Source organism: Melospiza georgiana, chromosome 4 (genome assembly GCF_028018845.1).
Source record: "Melospiza georgiana isolate bMelGeo1 chromosome 4, bMelGeo1.pri, whole genome shotgun sequence".
Classification (NCBI taxonomy): domain Eukaryota; kingdom Metazoa; phylum Chordata; class Aves; order Passeriformes; family Passerellidae; genus Melospiza; species Melospiza georgiana.
Genome location: NC_080433.1, coordinates 42719656 through 42740095, shown reverse-complemented (window position 1 = coordinate 42740095; position 20440 = coordinate 42719656). Strand labels below are relative to the sequence as shown.

Below are 20440 nucleotides of genomic sequence, written 5' to 3'. Positions count from 1 at the left end.
CTGAGGACTGGGATGCTGATTAAATCCTTTTATACATGTAGCCACTGCTAAATGAAATGTAGTTTGGAAGTCTTTATATGCTCTTAAAATAAATATCAGCCTTGATAAAGCATAACTATGGTTGGTTTCTCAGCTGTGAAGAGTTCAGATCAGGCTGCTTTACCAGTAGACACTGATGTTGTAACACTGTTTTTTCTATGCCTTCTTTACTGCAGCATTCCTGCAGTATTAGTTCTGTGCTATTTCTAGTTGAAAAAAAAGACATGTCTCCTTCACATTATCTGGGACTGAAAGCTTACCCAGATGAGAGAAACTATTTACAAAGTGACAGGGCTAGGTTTTTATTAAAAGCATCGGAATTATTTTGTGGTATAATGGCTTGCATTTTTCTTGTGACACATTTGTATGATCTAAGGTAATTGGGTGTTTCCTACCCTTTCGATCATAGGTAGATAAAACTCCTTGCTGCTTTGCTTTTCTATTTTTTCTATCTTCTCCTTCTCCTCCCAGCTCATCTAATGTTATTTTGGCCTGTGAGGGTATGAATGCAATACAGGGACATAACTGGGTATGCTGCAGTTGAAGAAAATGTTCATGGTTAAGCAGTGTGATAGTTAGTGGTTTTAACCTGAGACAGCCTTTATAACTGACTTTGCCTGGTTTTGAGTGTGTTGCTTCTAACCCTCTGTGGAAGAGTACAGATTACCCCTTAGCAGACTGTATTCGCTTTTTTCCATGCAAAGACAATCACAACACAGTAGTGCCATGCTGACATTCAGTCAAGCTATAAAACCTTTCTGTGGCAATGTTGACTTGGAGAGTTTGGACTACAAATGTACATTCTTGCTACGGTAAATTGATAATATGCTAGTTAGAGCAACTTTTGTTTTTAACAGACTTTCTCTGTGTTTCAGGGTTGAGGAATTCCTTGGAGTGAATACTGATACTCACTCAGATGTGGTTTTCTTTATTACCCAGTAATACTGGGATACCTATCTGTTCTCAGTGAAGTTTGTGGTTATTTTGCCTCACAGGTGTAGGATTTGGGGCTTGGGGTCTTTGTGATGGGTGGGGTTCTGGGAGCAGGGAAATAATGAAAAGAGGCCTTCACTCAGCAGTGTGTGCCTCAGTGAGCTGGGGCAGCTCTGCCCCCAAACCAGCCCAGCTCTTGAGGGCTTCAGGGCGCTCTCTGACAGTCCTGTGCAGAACATCATTATGTACCCGAGCTTCTGTTGTTTTCAGCTAAGACATCCCACAAGAACTGCTTCTTAACTTGGCTTGTTTGGGGTGTTCTGTAACCTGTGCTTCTGATTCTCTCTTCACTCTTCTGCCTGTCCATGTGTATTCCCCCTTCCCTCCTCCCCAGTTCACTTGAGGACAGTCTTTCCAATCTCTCTAAGCCTCTATGTATTATCATCTGGTATTTTCACTGCCATCAATTTAATTTTTTTTTCTCTACATCATCAAAAGGCATTACCTAAATTCTAACTCAGCAGTCTGCTGGAATTTGCTGCCTGAGGTATTGCCAGCTTGCTTTGGTTCCAGTCTGGATTCCTGTCCTGGAGAGTCTGCCTGTATCAGCAGCTCAAATTAATACATTCCCACTATTTGATATAAATACCTACTTCATCTCAGCTGCTGTTGTATTCTTCCTACTTGTATACAAGCATGGTATTGCAATATGCATATGTATGTCTTTATTTGTTATCTAGGATTGCAGGTGCCCTTCTCCACTATGTTAAAATTTTACAATGCCATGCTGTCTCTCCCCCCTCTCAATACATTTGAGCTTCATGAGCAGTCAGTTCCTCCCCTTTTGGTGCAAGAACAAGGGAACAAGGTTTACTGCTTTGATGCATGTAGTTTCCATGTAATTACATTTACAAGGTGCTTGGTTGGGTAGCGTTGCTTTTCCACAAGAGCATTCTGTGTTTACCCACAGCCAAAACTCAAGGTGCATTTTCCTGTTGGTTCAACCCACATTTGTTGTGCTTTTTGAAACTGTTTGTTTTGCCTGTGTGTAACTGTGCTGAAATGAACCCCTTGGATACAACAGACAGATCAGCTGTCCTTGCTCTGGCAGTAAACTTAATCATAAACTCATAAGCACTAATTTGTGCTGATTTTAAATAAGACTTTTGGCTTTTCTTTTTCTTCTTCTCCTTTTTTTTTCCCTCCCATTTTCAGCTACTTTCCCCATCTGGCACTGTAACATTTGTTGTTATGTTCCAGTTGGAAGCAATGTGGGTGGAATTGCACACCCAAGGGCTGGCTGAATAGCCCTTAGGATACTGTGAACGTTTCTCTTTCCACTGTCAGCTCTACATGTTCAGCAACCTCAGTTTGGGATTCTTGGGTGAGGGAATCGTTGGCTGGCTGACAGTTTTACAGCACCTCCTTCTTCCCAAAGCTCCCTGGTTCTCTGAATTCAGCATTTCAGTAGCAACTTGATGTCCATGTAACTGCACACCAGTGAAGAGTTGTTATTTTGAGACTGCTTTGCTACACTCTCCATTTAATTCTCTTCATTCTAGGCAGGCTATTGTTACTTTTACAAATATCAACCTCTTCTTCCCCACTATAAAGGGATTCCTGGATTCCATTATTCCTATGAGAATCTGTCTAATATTACTGAGTATGAAATTTAAAATGTTTTCATTTATTAATTACCCAGTCTTACAGCATCATTTTTTTTTCAAGATGCTGGTGGAAATATATAACGCAAAGTCATATAAGTTGTTCCACTGGAACATATGAGCCCAAGGGAGCCTGATGGGCATGTGCTTTGTGTGTGTGCCCTGGGCCTGAAGCACCTCTCTGTGGCACAGACAGACACTGGCAAGTGTGCTAGGAGCTCTTGAGGGTGAAACTGTGCACAGCTCTCATGGCCACTCTGACAGCCCCTCTGGACTGCCTGCAGCTTCTCAGCCCCATCCATGGCCAGTACCCTACTGGTGCTGGGACAGTCTCCACCACTCAATCCTCAGCCCCCTTAGTAAAAGGGATTTTAAAATGTGTTTTGCTGGGGTCAGGACTGGCACAGACACTGCACAGGAACCTACAAGAAATAACCTTTTGCTACTCACCTCTCAAGTCCTGGCTACTGATAAAGACTTGGCCCATAACATCAAGTAATATGCAGCCTGGTAGGGTTGTGGAATGTGTGATGAGAGTAGCAAAATATCAGCATTAGCTGAAGAGTGGACATTATGTAGCAAATCAACTTTTTTTAAAAGTCCTATTTTTAAAGAAATCTAATTTTAAAAACCTTAGAAACCTTACAAACCATATAGTTTATGCCAAGAGAACTGTTTCCAATGTGAGAGTGTTTTCCAATATTTTTTTCTTGGGACATCAACTGCTCCTTAAAAATAATGTCCTAACTTTAATTTGTTCATTTGTGGAGGAAGGTAGAAGGTCCAACAGCTTGTGTCAGTGAATCGAAACTATAATTTTTATGCAGTCTAGAAGGTATTTGGGCTTCTTCTTAGTCATTGTACCATTTATTGTTTTTCCCCCTCTGGCTTTTCTTCCCATTCAAAGCTTTCCATTAATATGAAAAAATACTAGCTGAGAAAATCCAGTATCACTCTAAACTCATTATTTCAGAGATTGTTTTTTTTATCCACTGTCATCCAAACAAGAATGAACAGAAGAGAAGTCAGGGAAAATTATCCATGCCCTGGATGCCACAGACATTGTGTGAATTGTCCCTGTCCCTTGGGAGGAAGGGTTTATATGCCCACAGAGGGAGCATGTCCCATAGTTCTTGGGAAAAATCAGCAAATCTGTGGGAACTCCCAGCAAAGTTCTTCCTGTTTTGCTTTGCTCTTAGAGCCCTGCTGCTTTCCATAGCCCAGCTCTGGCCCGTACTGCTGTTTCTCTCCAGAGGCACACAGGTGCTGCCAGCCTCCATCCCAGATACAGTGTCTAGAGAAAATAAGGTTGTTTGCTGCATTAAATGGCTTTTCTCCCCACTGCCTGCCCACAGAACTTCACCTGAAGCTTGTTTGCACAGAAGGGGAACAGGTTAAGGGTGCACTATTGACCCTGCTCCAGCTCTGGTCCAAGCCCCTGGCTCAGTCTTCCCTTGCTTTCCACCGTGCTGCTGTGTTGCAGGATGAGAGTGGCTCTTTAGCCTGGCACTAACAATGAACCCTGCATGTCACCTCTGTCCTAACTGCATTTGCACAGCTATTTGCAAAGCTGCATTTCCAAACCTCATTTTCTTTACTTCTTGAATCAATTTCCAAGCTCTTCATTAATTCATTCTGCTTCCTGGAATGGAAACTCCACTGTCTGCTGACACTTTTGCTCTAAATGTCAGTGATGTTGAGCTTTGGCATGGATTGTGCATAAATTTTCTTCTGATGGGAAAAAACACGTGCTAATGAGCACCCAGTTATCCTGAACATTTTGAAGACAAAAATACAGCTGGAGGCAGTTCTGGCACCATAGTTCTTCACCATTTTTGCATTTTAGTTGAGAACATTTTATTACAGTGTTTTGTCATATGAAAGTATTCAGGTGTATCTATGACTAGTTTGTTCTGGCTCATGTTTTTTCCTGTTAATCATGTTAGGCTTTCTCAAAGCTTGTAGAGGGTTTTCTCTGATCTCTCTGCACAGACCTGGATGGGATTTTTTTCTTTAAACCATTAAGCTCCCCCTGCCCACAGCATTGGGACTGTAACTGCACACACAATCAATTTCAGTGCTATCTCTGACATTTTTCAAATTTATCAACTTCTAGATGCTTTACTTTTCATATTATCATTAGGTTGCAGAAGCCTCCATGTTCTTTTAAAAAAATATGGGCACTGTCCTTCTGTTTGCATTCAGAATAAGCCATTGTAATAAAACCATTCCAAGCTATGTTGTTGATTCTTTTTTTCTGAAGATCCATAGAAATGGAAATTTACATGCTGAATTTTCTCCTACCTATGTGGAAAATTATTTTTCATTAGCTACTTACCCCTCTAACATTTTTCATCCTGAAAACAGTCATTCTCAAGTTCTACCTTTTCCTGACATACTGTCTTCTGCCGCAATTCTCTTCTTTTGAGTTGCAGTGCTTTTTACTTTTAAAGTTTTCTTTGTAAAATCTCTTAACCAACTAAGTGCATCTTGTCTACAACATGTCTGTAACTAGTCATTGTTTTAAGAGAGATCCAGTTGTGTGTGTGTATATACAAATATCTATATATATATGCCTTGTAGTCCAGATTGCTGTAGAAATCTTGGTATGGGACAATCGACGTACCATGTCAATTACTTATTAAATAAGGTATTGGCATCATATTGTAAACTTCAGGAAAACAAAATGTGTCAGCTGGTCCTCTCCATGCTTTAAAAGCAGTTCACCTAGCCTCCATTGAGACATTACTGTGAGATCCACAATGCACAATTAGTTGTGAACTGTACATCTTTTTAGCATTCCTGGGTGGACTGTTAATGAGGGAATAAATAGCACAATTTTAATTAGTCCCATACACTGGTTAAAATGGGTTATTAAGCAAGGGACACAAAGCTATTCTGTCTCCTTCAGCAGAGGGACATCTGGGTGCAACATCTTTTCTTCCAGATAGATGAGTGTGATCCATCCAGAGATACCTGGGGATGTAATGTGATTCTATATCCCTGTTTACTTGAAAGGAATCAAACCAGCTAAAAATACAGTGATGTTTACCCATGGAGAGAAATTAATATTCTGGGGTGCAGTCTATTTAACTAAAGATAGATATTTACTCTGGAATGAGATAACTATCCAGGGTACATAAAGAGAAATACTTATTTTCATTGGCATTGCCCTTTATGACCAGGCTAGGCATTTAACAGGCAATTTGTCATTGCAGGGCTGTAATATCAGTTCTGTCATCCTTACTAGTCTCAGTTCTTCGGTGAGACTATTTACATGTTAAAGTATTACTCAGAATGACTAATGGGGCCAGCACTGAGGTTATGTTGCAAGTAGAGAGGAAAGACGTTTCCATTAGCTCTAAACCTTATCTCACAAAAATCACTGGAGACTGGCACTTCCCAGAGGTTCTGCTTTCTCTTGATTATCATCCCTTCTTCCGCTAATTGATTCCAAGCAGTTCAGCTTCTGTTACTTAGTGGAAGAGAATTTGTCTCTTTCAGAGATTTATTCATGAAGTCACAAGAAAGTCTGTGCTTAGGTATCAGGATTTTTGTGCTGAGTGCAAGCAGATTACTGGGGAATTGAGGGAGTTAATGCTGTGGAACACGGGAGAATGTAACTGAAGATAGGGCAGTGCTGGAGGGGCTCATGTATGGGACACAGCAGGATGAGGAGAGGGGAGAATTAGTTAGGATCAGGATACTTCAAAAACAAGGAAGTGGATATACCATCTAATGAGGATAAACTCAGCCAAAATCTCTAATGGCCCACTTACTTGAGCTGGACACCCTGTTCTGATTTTAAATGTTTGTGATGGCTAAACTTATATAATACTTTCCTGTGAAACAAGAAAAGAAAGAACATGGTTTCAGTTAAGTTCTGTTTGGATTAGCATGACAATTCTACCCTCAGATGAAAGACAATCAGATTATTTTACTGTGTTATGCCCCATTCTGTGCTTCACTTGGTACCTCTGCTACTCAGTTCTGCACTACAGGGGCACCACTGGGTCTTTCCTCTAAACAACTGGCATTTGAGCCTGACTCAACTCCCCAGACTGGCAAACAGAAGAAACTGATCAGAACATGAAAAAGAAACCACAGAAATGTGTCTTGTGGGTCTTGTCCCATAGCTGTGAGTTGTCTAGGCTAGGTTTTGTTCTAATGCAAGCATGAAGATAGAAACTATAGAAAGTCAGTAGAAGCAAATAATTTAAATTAATGTACTCACAGATGTAGAAGCATTCGGATACATTGATTTCTAGTTTAAAAATATTCTTCTCCAAAACATGGATTATGTTATCAATATAGGAATATTTCTGCATCCCTTTAAAAATCTTACTGTACAATTCCTTAAGGACATACGAATAATCATCAAATCTGTGTATATTGTCTGTGCAAAGGCACAGATCAACAAAGAATTGGCTTATATCACTTGCATTTATTTTAATAAATTATTCCATTCCAATACCTTTAATAATAATATATTACTGTGCTGTTTAGCCTTCCAGTCTAGTGACTCAAATTACATTTTTACAGCATCTTACCTCATTCTCATTTCTTAACACTTTACCACTGACTCATTGACTACTAAACTTTCTTAGTATATATTAATAGTAATTATTAATTATTAATAATTATTATAGTAAATATAATTTAAAATAAATTACTATAATTATTATAGTAAACGAGCATTTTGAAGTTAGCACAGTTTTGCATTCTCCATGGAGCATTAGGGAAAGTGATGAGCTTTTCTCAAGTACCAGCTAATGCTGAAGAATTCCAGATTTGCCTCCTTTCCATCTTCAAAACCCTGTGTGCAGTGATGTTGAACTCAGTATTAAAAAAGAAATAGACCTCTGTTGGCTTTTTGCTAGCATTTTGCTCTTCACATGATACTCCTTGATTCATGAATTGTGCAGCCACAAGGAACCCTCACAATCCCATCTTGCCTGAAGCATTAACCTACCCTGATTCAATTTCTGTTTGAACTTTGAGTCTTTTGAGGGAGAAGGAGTCTTAACCCTCTGTAACAGAGAGTTCACCACTGAAGAAGCTACTCCAGCTGTTTCCATCTTACTTCTAAAATATGTGCCTATTCCTAAGTTAGAATTTTCCTAATTCCTTCTCACAGCCATTGGATCTTTTTGTACCCTTGTCTGCCGTCTTGAAGAATCTGCTACCAAAATTAGGTTTCCTTCAGAGGAACTGTAGACTGTGATCAAGTGACTCCAGTAGCTTAATTGTCCTGAATACCCAGGTCTTCCAGAGAAAGGCATGTTTTGACTGTAGAAGAGTGTAATTACTCTTCCAAAAATTAATTTCATTGCAGAATCATAAAGCATGGTCTGCTCATATTAAGTGCAGTATTCATTTATCCTTATTCTATTGCCCAGCCTTTTCCCAGGAGGGGAAGCAGAAGCCCTCTCCTTTGATATTTTGCGTCATTCAGGCTCCCTTATTTATGCTGCAGGTGACTCGTGTCTGGCAGGCATTTTAGATACCTCCTACCAGCTCACTCAAGGGAAGCTTGCCTTGATCTACATCAAAGTTCAGCTGCCTAAAGCCAGAGAGGTACCTACCCAAATTTTGGTGACAGTACCATACAGGTTGTTGAAATATATGAGTTTGAGATTCCTCAAATGTTGCTTTGTGGTAAGGCTAAACAGAAAAATAGCTGAACTCAGTGAGGGTACTTGTAATTACCAGCTTCATGGAAGAATGTTAGCTCACTGTCCAGACAGGCACATGGTTCTAGTGATGGATTGAGGACTCACAGTGCTATTCTTTAAAGCAGGCAAAGCCTCCATTGAAATTTCATCGCTGAGATACCTCATCAGTGCTGTAATGTGCAGGAAGGGTTTGCTTGCACAAGGAACACCTGATTAGGTACCAAATGAGTTCTGTTCCTTTGCCACCAGAAGCTGTTTGAAACGACAGTGGGAATTCCACAGACAATGGCAAAGCCAGTCTGTAATTTACAGCAGCCCCGTGGCCCCCATGGGCTGTGGCTGTGTGCAGCACTGAGGCAGGGGCTGCTGGCGAAGGGACAGAGCCCTTTCCTGCCGGGCACTGCTGGACCCTGTCAGTCACAGCTCACCAGGGAGGGCAGGGGACAGGAAGACCACGGCACAGCCCCTGCCCAAGGAGTGATGGGAACAGTTGCCAGGTGGCTGTAGAGCATCCAGCTCTGTACCTGCTGTGTGCATTTGGCAGCACTCACCTGTCCTGGGAAAGCCACCCCACAACCATTGCTGAGAAATGCTTGCAGGATGGTTAATAAGCTGTGGAACGAAGTTAGGTGGAATTTACTCCACCTTCATGATGTTAAGGAGATAAGGCAATAAATACTTTGTACCTTTTCCCATCAGGAACACTTCACACTCCTACAGGAGTTCTTCTATAGTAGAAATTAAGAACTTGTTTAAATATGAGCTGTGGATGTTGTATGTTTGTTTTATCTTTTTTTTTTCTTAACCTACTCCTACATCTATGGGATTAAAATTTGTGGAAAACACATTGAACTCTCCTTCTTAGCTCTACCTCTTCTCTTCAATGCTTAGATCCCTATGTGAAGATCCATCTGATGCAGAATGGTAAGAGGCTGAAGAAGAAAAAGACTACAATTAAAAAGAACACTCTGAATCCCTACTACAACGAGTCTTTCAGCTTTGAAGTACCATTCGAGCAAATTCAGGTAATGTCAAACAGTGTTTTGTCTTCCTCTGCATTCCATTTCTCAGCCCTCATAAATATTTAACAGGAATCTTGTTAATTATCACATGTGCATGCCTTCATTAGCACCTAGGTGCCAGCCCTGTGCTACATTAGATGAGTGTGACTGCTTCAAGAGGGAAATGATAAAATGTGAAGTACTTAGGAAGCTTTGATTCATCAGTGAGAAATGGATAACTGACATTTTCTGTTAACAGAAATGGATTTGGGGGAAAAAAATCCACAGGGAGATAGTGAAGGAATGTGCTAGCAAAAAGGTGTAGGGATAAAAGAAAAGCCATATATAACATTTTTCCCTAAATTACTTAAAATAATACATTGGCATTATCAGATAAATTTGTGTTCCTTATGCATTTATTTGCCCTGTTTTATGAAAGCACTGCAGCAGCCCTTTAAAGTAAAACACCTAATTCATACCCAGCTTTTTTCAAGAATTATTCATTACATTTTGAAAACTTTCAGTGATTCCTATGTCCCTTGGAAAAAGGCATTTGAGAATTTCAGGGGCCAGTACTGCAGTACCTGTTCTCTCAGTGCCTCAGGAGAGCTCCAGCAGTTGTCCAGATGCTACTCTCAGAGCTCAGTACCTAAAATTAAGGGTCTCAGAAGTCAGCACAGTGAGATGGGAGTCACCTACAGCAGTAATGGGAAATACCAGGACAAAGCATTGTGTAATTTTTTTCAGGGACTCAGTTGCCTGTCTTTGAGCTACTGGGAGGCAAACCATCTCTCATGAGAGAGAATTAAGTTTTTTGATGTTAACTGTCTTTTATCTCAAGAGAGAAGTGTTTTTTTAACCATCTCAGGAGGCATGTGGGAAAAGAGCTGCATGCTGGCTCCCCACCTGGCCACAGAGCCCCAGGGCTGTGGAGATGTTAGGCAATAAAACAGCTTTTCTGGGTGGAGCTGAGTGGGGAAAGGGTCCTGTCAGGGGCCTCCCAATTTGAATGACCGTAATTTAAAGCATCTGGGAATACATCCTTCTGTGGATTGTAAGAGAGGTTATGGTATAAATTAGGTTCCATGCTTTTAAATTTGTAGTTTAAAAGTTTGAATGTGTTTAAATTGCTTGGACAAAACTTGGAGCCCCCTCTTAATTAGATGAGAGCATGGTTTGGGTTTTCACATTGTGTTTCTTGGATTTTGATAGCAACTGGGCTGGAGAGAAGCCCAGGAGCCAAGGCCTACCTTTCAAGTATCTTGTATTGAAAGGTATTGACTTGGTACTAACAAAAATAATAAAACTAGACAAGGTGAAGCATGGGCACAGTGACTTGGATGCATGACTAGTTCATTTAGAACTTCTTCATGTACTACTGCATGTACAGGTGTCTATGGATTCTAGGAATCAAAAAGTGGGAAATCCAGTCGGTGCTAATTTCTCTTGATTTTAATGAAAGCTGGTCTGTGTGCTTTTGGAAGGTTTCACAACAAGGATCAAAGAGGCAAAAAGAGGTGAATCAAATCAAGTGGCAGTTTAGGCAGTGAGTATCTTGATTTCAAATAGGGATAGGATTGAAGAGCTGGAATGGTTACCTCCAACTTAACCCTGGCAAAACTTTGGCATGGTAGGGCGCATTTTTTGTACTTGACCATTTTGCCTTCTAATTCAAAGTCATTTTTTGAGGTGCATGTAGTTTATTTTAAAAGTACTGTGGTTTAGAGGTTTAAATTTTTGTCTTCCTTTTTTTTTAATAAGTTTATTAGAATTACCTTTTAGCTATCTACTTGACCATGTAGCCCCAATTTTAAATCTGCAGTTATGGACTTGGGTCATTTGCCAATGTATTTTGAGTTAGTTATAAAAGACTACATTTAGACTACTTCATGATAGATATTGAAGTGATTTCAGCATTAGAAAAACTCATTTTAAATGTTATTTAGACTTACTATGGTAGGAATCACTGTGACCTGTGCTATTCATATAAAGTCATTAAGCAAACTTTCACTGTTAAAAAATAATGGTTATACAAGTTTTTTGATTGTTGGAGAATGAAGAGGTGATGGAGGGAAAGCAGGTCAATGGCAATACCTCTGTGTAATTTTAAAGAAGACAAACATTAACATTTCTAACAATTTTACAGTGACTGTGGATTCTGGCTCTTAGGAGAAAGAAAGTGATGTCTTCAAGGGTAATGGGAGAGCACCACAGGGAAGTCAAATCCTCTTGCTGCTGGCAGACCAGGCTCGTGTTTTGCCACATGCAGAGCAGACTGCCTCTGCAGGCAGCGGTGTCTCCGGGCCCTCTCAGTCCAAAGGACTTAATCACACCGTGGAAACTGCTAATCCAAGTGTTTATTAGGAGAGGCAGTTCTTTCTACTGGCACCTCTTGGGTTTTGCCATGCAGCTGCTCCTTTAATATGTGGTACAAAGGCAAAGGGATGCTTGCATTTCTCTGTAGGTTTAGTGCAGAGATCATGAAGGGAGAATCATCTCCAAGTTAATTATCTGAGCTGGCTGTTCTTTACATCTTTGTAGAGCAAGGAAAAGGGTCCTTCATTTACAGTGTTCATTTTTATTCTTATGATTAACATTTAAAAAAAAAAAAAAACAGTAATAACTATCCCTAAGCTTCTAGGTAGAGCAGGCAAGCTTTTTTTTGTAGTGCAAAAAAATAGTCTCATGCTTACTTTTTATATCTGTGAATGTACCATGAATCTAAAACATAAGTGTTCATTTGGGGAGGTACCATTAGAAGTGAGTGTATTGCAAACAGCAACACTGAAATGTAATTCTGGCAGCTAGAAATACTTCAGAATATTGCCTTTTATCGTGAGTGCTCTGGGGAGGGAAAATCTTGAGTTTGATGTATACTTTTGTCATCAGCAACTATATAAATACTTAAGTGCCTGCTGGAATCATCTCTTTCTCTGGCTCAGTGAGCTGTTATAATCCTGTAAGGAAATGGACTCTATAAAATAAACCTCATGACCCTGGTCTTGCTACTTCTAAAAGATAATCCTATTACAAGCCCTGAAATTAATCCTTCTAGTAAGAGATGCAGATTGTAGATATATTTAAAGCTTTAAATTTAAAATCCTAATTCTAGAGAATAGAGGATTTTTCTGGAAATATGTTTCAGGGCATTCTTCCTTCTATTCAGGAAGCTGACACTGTAATCAGGAAAAGAACTGTATGCTCATCATTAAAAATAAACCCCTATAAGGGCAAGTGTTTACAGTTTTGTAAAATAAGAATGAAAGTCTCAAGTGGTGTTGCAGGAGACCACTCCACTGAAGAAATAGCTGTTTATGCTCTTCTGACAATTATTAAAGACCTGAAAGAAAGGAATTGTGTGCATCTGCACACAACTCCGAACATAAATGCCTGGCTCAAACACCTCCCAGTGTTCCCCAGCCCAAATGGATGGAAAATTGTCTTTGAGCTGTGACAGATGGGCTCACACAGACCATGTGGGACCTGTTTAACCCTGTTTGCCAGAGGTCACCATTCCTACAGAAGTGGCACTCCAGCATCAGCTCAGTCGTAGGCTGTGCCAGTGTCAGAGCCCTGAGACTCCAGGGGTTTATACATCCATTCCAGCTCCCTCGAGCAGCCAGCCTGTTTCCTAGATTTCTCTGTAAATACACAGAATGTACACAGTGTACACACATGCTTGTACATGTGCACAAGTGCACACACATGTGCATAGAGATGAGAACACACACATGTGTGTGTGTGTGTGTGTGTGTGTGTGTATAGTAACCATAAGGGCTGTCTTCTGAATTTTTCTGGAAATACCTGACTAGCCTACTGGATGGATGGGTAAGAGTTGCTAAGAGGTAGAAAAGCAGCTAACAGAATGGAGTACAGCATTGCAAACATAGAGCCATTTCTGAACTTTAGTTGTTGACTTATTTACTTAAAAAATAAGAGTGTGTAAAATTGCACAACTTTTGAATTAACTCACCTGTAAGTTGTTAATCTGTTAAAGGAAAAACAATCAGCCTCAATTTCCATATTAATCTATTCAATGTAAAGGGGCAAGTTTCAAGCTAACAGGGAGATGGTAAACCTGATTTTATTTGGAAGGCTCACAAGAAGCAAAACCAAAATTTTGAATTTTCCCCTCATAGGGGAATCTACTCCAGCTGTCACACACTTTCCCCTTCATGACTCCTCCATGGCTGGCTGTGCCCACATTCATCCCTGCCAACCTTCCCTTCCAGTCATGCTCACTGCTCTTCCTGTGTCTCATTACAGAAAGTGCAAATTGTTGTGACTGTTTTGGACTATGACAAGATTGGCAAGAACGATGCCATCGGGAAGGTGTTTGTGGGCTACAACAGCACCGGCGCGGAGCTGCGGCACTGGTCGGACATGCTGGCCAACCCCCGGCGGCCCATCGCGCAGTGGCACACCCTACAGCCCGAGGAGGAGGTCGATGCCATGCTGGCAGTCAAGAAGTAAATTAAATTGAGTTAAGTTAAATTAAATTAAATTATGAAGAAGAAAAAGAAAAAGACGAAGAAGCCTTTCTGCATTTGCCCACATAGTGCTCTTTAGCCAGTATCTGTAAATACCTCAGTAATATGGGTCCTTTCATTTCCAGCCATGTGTTCCCGACACAGATCAGTTGTACTTTAAAATTCCCATTTTAATTTGCACAAATTTAAATGTAGAGAGCCTTTCAAAGGCGCTTCATTTCACCACTGCCCGCACCAGATCTACTCTTCTTTTAAGCAATATGATGTGTAGATAGAGCATGACAGAAATTATTTATTGTATCACACAGTTGTATATATACATCAGTATGCTGAGAATTTATTTCTAGTTTGTGTATTTGTATGTTGTAAGCGTTTCCTAATCTGTGTATATCTAGATGTTTTTAATAAGATGTTCTATTTTAAATTATGTAAATTGACTGAGATATAGGAGAGCTGATACTATATTATAGGGTAACTATTGTATCGTCTGCATTCCAGAAAAAAAAAATCCAACTTGTAAGGCACTAGTAGTGTTACACTGACATCTTAAAGGACAACTTAAATCTGAGCTTTCAACTGGACCATCCTAATAGCACACTTCACGTCCACAGTGAATCTTGGAGGGGCAAATCCAATTGGGTAGACTTCTTTCACAGGCAACTTAGCATGATCTGAGCAGTTCCATGGCTAACCTCATGGAGATGTAGCCAGAAGCCAGGATATAATTTTTTTGTATATATTCCAAAGCAAACACATAACAGACTGAAATGGCTTTAGATTCAAAGCTGAGGAAGCAGTTCCACAGGAGGCAACAATTTCATCTAACATACGAAGACAGACCACTGCAGAAGTGCAGGGAGGGGGAAGAGGGAAATGCAGCAGTAGTAAAATGCTGCCATGAAAACAAGAGTAGCTCTCCATTATCACCTTTATACAAAATTTGCATACTGTGAATTCCATCCACAATTTCACATTATAATGAGTTTGCACATTAGACTTTGTAACAAAATATTTTATGATACTAACTCAGATTAGAAGGAATGCAGAATATTTTTTAGACACAGCCGTGTGAGTTTATTATACAAAATAGTTTCATGGTAAACAGACAGTATTGTAATCCCATCAGAAGATGACAAAATTTAGCCATAGTTCTAAATGCACTTCAAAGTAAGCCAAAAGAGAACAGCTAGTGACCTTTTATATACTATTTATACTTAAGTTTTAATTTGTCCTTTAAAAAAAAGTGAAAACAAAGAACAAGTTCTAGAAAACTGAAGCAACCTCTTCTGTATACTAGATGCTCGTTTCAGGAGGAGTTTTTAAATGTTTTAAATGTTATTATGTAGTAAATGGCACTATTATGAAGCTATTAGTCATTCCATAAGAGTCTTGAAAGACTGCTCTGTGTATCACTGTGACTGCCGTGTGTGCTTAGAAATGTAGTTTTCTCAGTGGATAGCAACCAATTTATTCCGTAGTGATATTGTAATAATACTGCCATTCCCTTCTACTGCACTGCCGAAGGAACGCATAGCACAAGCAGTTCCAGTTGTTACGGACCAATGTAGAACTGGAGAGCTATGCAGGGGACGAGGATGCTCTAGAGAATGGGTTGACCACGCAGCATTTTGTCGAGCCCTGTGCAATACTCTACGTTTCCAAGCGCCCTCGCCCCTGCTGCTTTCCCGTAGAGTCATCTCACAGCTCCCCAGCATGGCACCTCCGCTGTACCATCTCATCAAGGCATTCAGGGCATCACCTCTAGCTCATGCACCGTCCTGGGAGGCCCCTCGCTTATCTTTCCAAGCTGTGAATATATTTATAATGCTTTTGAAGAGTTCGTTATTTTCAGCAATGCAAATTACCCTAGAAATGTGGAAATGCTATTGCTTTTGGAGGGAGGCATGAGAGTTAACCATTAATGTTCTTATCAGTCTTCTGTGTCTAGCAAAGATGAATGTAATCGGAGAACTGTGCGCTGCAAACTGAATTCCACAGCCTCTCTCAAGGCTCTGCCTCTGGGAGAGGTGTGACGGTCTCAGAGGTCAGTGCAGGGATGGCCAAGCATCCCTGTTTTTCAGTACTTTGAGGGTAAAAGCGGCAGCAAAGTACTGCGAGGAGAATAAAAGCCTGCATCTCTCCCCACCTCCAAAAGTGAGAATAGCAAGATCCATTTTCTTTCTTTTTTACATGAAACATAGAAAAAACACAAGCGAGACATTTTCTGATAGAAACAGGCACATACATGCAAAGCATCAAGCTGGAATATTTAAAAATCTTATCCTTAAGGACCAAACCCCACCAAAGAGAAGAAACAGACAGTCAGCTTTCCAGCCTAAGAGCTTCATGGTCTCCAGCTTTCAGTTACTCATTCAGGATAGCTGCAGGTTCAAAGTGCCAGGACTGACTTACTGTGTTAAGGTATTCTTAATGCTTTCTCTTCCTACACTGCCAGACTGAACGTCACCCTAGAACTGGTTTGTAAGGTACAATGATTCTCAGAGACTGAACCTGCCATGTGACCAAGATGACATTTTTCATCCTCAAAGAAGCCACATGTACCTTTCTGACAAAGCTGTGTGAAGTATTAGAATCTGATGCTGTAGAAAGATCCTAGTTGCCTTTGTGTATATTTACTGCCTGCTTGAGTGTTTCTCTGTGTGGGTTTTCTCTGTATCTTGTAGAAATGTTTGGGGTGTTTTATCCTGCCATATTGCTCGTGGCCCGCGAGCTGACAACTTTAGCCGTGTTTTACCTTCATTTTTGATGAGGTGGTTTATATTTTGTTTCACTTTGTGTAGTGACTCCCCACAGTAGAGTTTTCCAATTGTCGTTAAAATAACATACATATTACACAGATATTCAATAAAAATGTTTTATTTCCTGTTGATGTTCTGGCATTTCTCTTTTGATCTAAAATTTTGAAAAGACTATTCACTCCAGGATTTTCACACAATCACATACTTTGAAGTGTCACAAGTGAAATAGCACAGCACGTTTCGAGGGGCTGTGAAAAGCTGCTTTCATCAGTAAGACAGTCACAGCCAGCAGCGCTACAGTAGATGAATTCTCCACCTCTGTTGCAGATGAAGCACTATTACCTTGTTTACCCAGGAGCCTGATTATTTGCCTCAAAAACCATCATGCTCTATCAAAACATGACCCAAGCAGTTGCCTGCACATCAGTATTCTTCCAGACAATTGTGCTAAAGCTGTGGTTGAAGTTTTCCTTCAGAGGAGATGGTATATTTTAACCTACATCCAAGTGCTACTTCTAAGATGACCATAAAATTAAACCTCTTGTAGACTAAAGATCATTAAATAAGTGCTCAAACTATGGGGGAAAGGGGCAGCAGGGAGAAGGTATTGCAGGTTCAATCTGCACCGGCCATTTTTGCAGCTCTTGAGAATACCAAGAAGACATCTCTGTCAATCAAAGCCAGTTCTTTCAACAGAGTAATCACTTAAAAGTCAGTCATTACAACTAATGTAAGGAAAAACACTTCATATAATGGCTGTTATACTAAGCAGGGATAGCAGCAAAATTACCAATTTTATTCAGCTCATTTAACCCCTAATCAACTGTCAAGAAAAACATTCTTCCCAACTGTCAGACTGTTACCAAAGCAAAGTATCTGTCTCTCCTTCACTTTTCACATCATGAGTCAATGAAAGTTAATTGCCTGTTAGTTATGCAAAGCAAAAAATTAAAACAGTTTATTTTTGATTACTCTAACAGCCGTGTTTTATTTATTTAGGCTTTAACATTTCCACTCCAGGCTGCCAGTTAAGTTTTACACAGTGACCTGCTTTTCAGAACATGAACATACCAAATGTACATCCAGCCCAAATTTTCAGTATCCGTTCAAGCACTGTTGCTCATCCAGGCATTGAAGAAAGTATGAAAAAAGGAGTTTTCTGTATATAATACCAAAATTTTTAAGCTGCCTTCTTAACCTTTACCTTACATGCATCAAATCTTTATCTTCGGTACAGAGAATACTTTTAATATTGCATCAAAAAGTAGTTCCAAAAGCACATGACAAACTGGCACAGAGAACACTACCTCTGTGTAGCTTTGTCACTGACATGAGCCATACAAAGAGATGTATGTCAAGATTATGCTGTATTCAAGATAAAAAAGAAAGTTCTACAAACTAGGGGATGATCCAGATGTCCTTCATGGAGCTTATAAAAAGGCCAAATAAATTGGGGAAGTGAAGATAGCTCTTCCATGCTTCTGGGGTGAAGGTAGAGGGTACATCTAGTACAGTTTGTTTTTTTTCCTGTGCATGCACTGTGTGATAACATGCTGAGATTTTGAACAGCCATTTAGCAAAAAAATAATACACCAACCTTACCAAATGAAGAGTTTCATCTTCTGACAGAACCAATCTCATCAGTTTGACAGCTCACATTTAATTTCAGATCTTTGTACACTCTCTGATTACTTCCAACAAAGAGAGCACACAGTAGGCAATGATGCACTGATGTTAGAGCACCAAATGGAGCTGACACCAGTTTTCCTCATAAACAAAAGGCCAATGCACAGAAGTGCCAAAACAGTCTCTGCACTCCTAATCAAGATTATCCCACAGTCCTGCACAGACCTGAGTTTGCTTGCATTCCCCTTGAGCCCAGGGGAAGTTCTTTTATCCATTATGTTTACAAACATGTTCCTTTGCCTAGAGGGTTTCATGGCTTTCCTAAGGAGCAGCAGTGCCCACTGGCACCAAGAATTTGTTCCAAAACCATGACATGGATCTGTCATTGGAGACTTCCAGATAGAGCTCAGGATATATTTGTCTTCTTCAGCCATACACCATTATCTGACACTGATTCATGGGTAAAAACTCCAATGGAATGCTATCAAGGAAATTAAGTAATCAGAGTGACTCATAGAGTCCTTTTCATGGATTAAATGAAGATTAAATGGTCAAATTGCAATATAGTGTATGATTAAGGGTGAGGTGCTAAAGAGGTTCATTGTTGCACATGAACATTTATTAGTGATCTAGAAAACAGATGAATGAGTTGGCAAAATTTACCTGTAGTGTAAAATTTTTTCAGCTGGAACAAATCTAAATTATGAGGCCATCTCTAATTTCATATATTGAGAATCAAGTACCAAAACAGGCATTTCATTCAAATGTTACTGATGACCCAAATATTTTGGAGCAATTTTTGAACAGTAGTAGCAAAAATGTCTCTAAAGATCTCAAATGAGAAGGTAAGAGAGCTAATCAAGCCACTGAGACAAATGAAGACAGAGCCTCTTTTTTTGTACAAGAGTTATTTTCAGAAAAATCAATTTGTCTTCTCAGTAGTCTCTAAGAAGGTAATGAAAGCTTCTGATTAACTGGGAGTACACAAAGAATGTTCAAATTACAATCCTAATATCCATATTTAGCCTTCATGTATGTTATCTGGAATATGTTTATTTGTAGACATACTTCACACACGGACAGAACATGCTCTGTGTCCCAGTGCAGCACTTGTACAGATGCCAGGATGCTTCCTGGCTTCAGACTGGAACTGCTGCCACTGAGACATCATACCCTTCATGCAAGTGTCTCAAAGTGCTTTTCAAAGGTCAGACTAAACCTTGGAAAATACCCGTGGGAAAACTGGAAAATGCTGTCCCATTAAGAGCCATCGTATGGTCTGGTGTAGAGTAAAAAGTTTTCTGCCACAGCTGAATCAGGTAAGTCTGTAGTTGAAACACAGGATATAAAAAAGAATTAAGAGGAGTCCTTGGCAGAAAGAAATTCTGAAAAGTACATCTAAAAAGATCCAGTCTTGAGGGAAACAAAGACGTTTATGGAGACAATACAAGTGAACAGCAATAAGAAATGTAGGGCTAGTGAGTAAATCCTAGCTATCCAGAGTTCTGCTGTACTACAGAAAAAGCAGCTACAGATTCATACCAGAGCAAAGATGAGTCCTGCCTAAGTCACATAGTGCCTTGTCTTTGAGCCTTCCAAGTCTCCAGAATAAAACCTGAGAAGATTCATGTTATCATTGCTTTGCTCCATGCTTCCGAAAAGAGCATTTTTCCTACCACAAAGAATTAGCTTTCCACTCCAGCCCAGTCATGAGGAGAATTGGTTAATGCTCTCACTCCCTGGATTTAATACAAACAAATAGCTGCCTGAAAGGTTTGAGCACCGTGACCATAATTAAATCTGCAGTAATTAGTAATGCAACGACAGCAAGCAAGAAAGCAGGCACGCTTCTCCAATTGACATTTTTTGAAGTACAGATAACACAGAGGAATAAACTGGCAAAAATACAGGAAGAAAAAGAAATTGCTTACAGACCAGGGGAACAAATCTCTCTCTTGCCATATAGCCCCAGTCCACAAGGTCTTACATGTTTTTGTCTTTCCCCATGTCACTGTTCTGTCAATAGAGCCACGAGATCTCTTGTATTTGAACTTCTGATCCCACGTTTGCTATTATGTTGTATTTACTAATCCAGCTGAGTACAAGCTGTTCCCTTCTTGATTGTTCTTGATGCTTCCTTTGCTGCACTTTTGTCTAGCCAACTTTCTAAAGTTTATTCAACTACTCTGCAACAACTCCTCACAATCTCTTAGGAACAGGAAAAAACACTGAGTTGCAAAGCCTTTGCAACCA

General features: G+C 40.0%; 1 protein-coding gene across 4 annotated transcripts in view; it reads left to right on the top strand.

Moving 5' to 3' along the window:
- SYT1 (synaptotagmin 1) overlaps window positions 1-16692 on the top strand; it is a 333690-nt gene extending 316998 nt beyond the window's left edge. For all 4 annotated transcript variants that reach the window (XM_058022090.1, XM_058022088.1, XM_058022086.1 and 1 more), the window contains 2 exons: window positions 9203-9336; window positions 13579-16692. In XM_058022090.1, the coding sequence (XP_057878073.1) occupies window positions 9203-9336; window positions 13579-13785 (341 nt within the window). In that variant the 3' untranslated portion in view covers window positions 13786-16692. The remainder of the gene's footprint in view (window positions 1-9202; window positions 9337-13578) is intronic.
- The last annotated feature ends 3748 nt before the right edge of the window (window positions 16693-20440 follow it).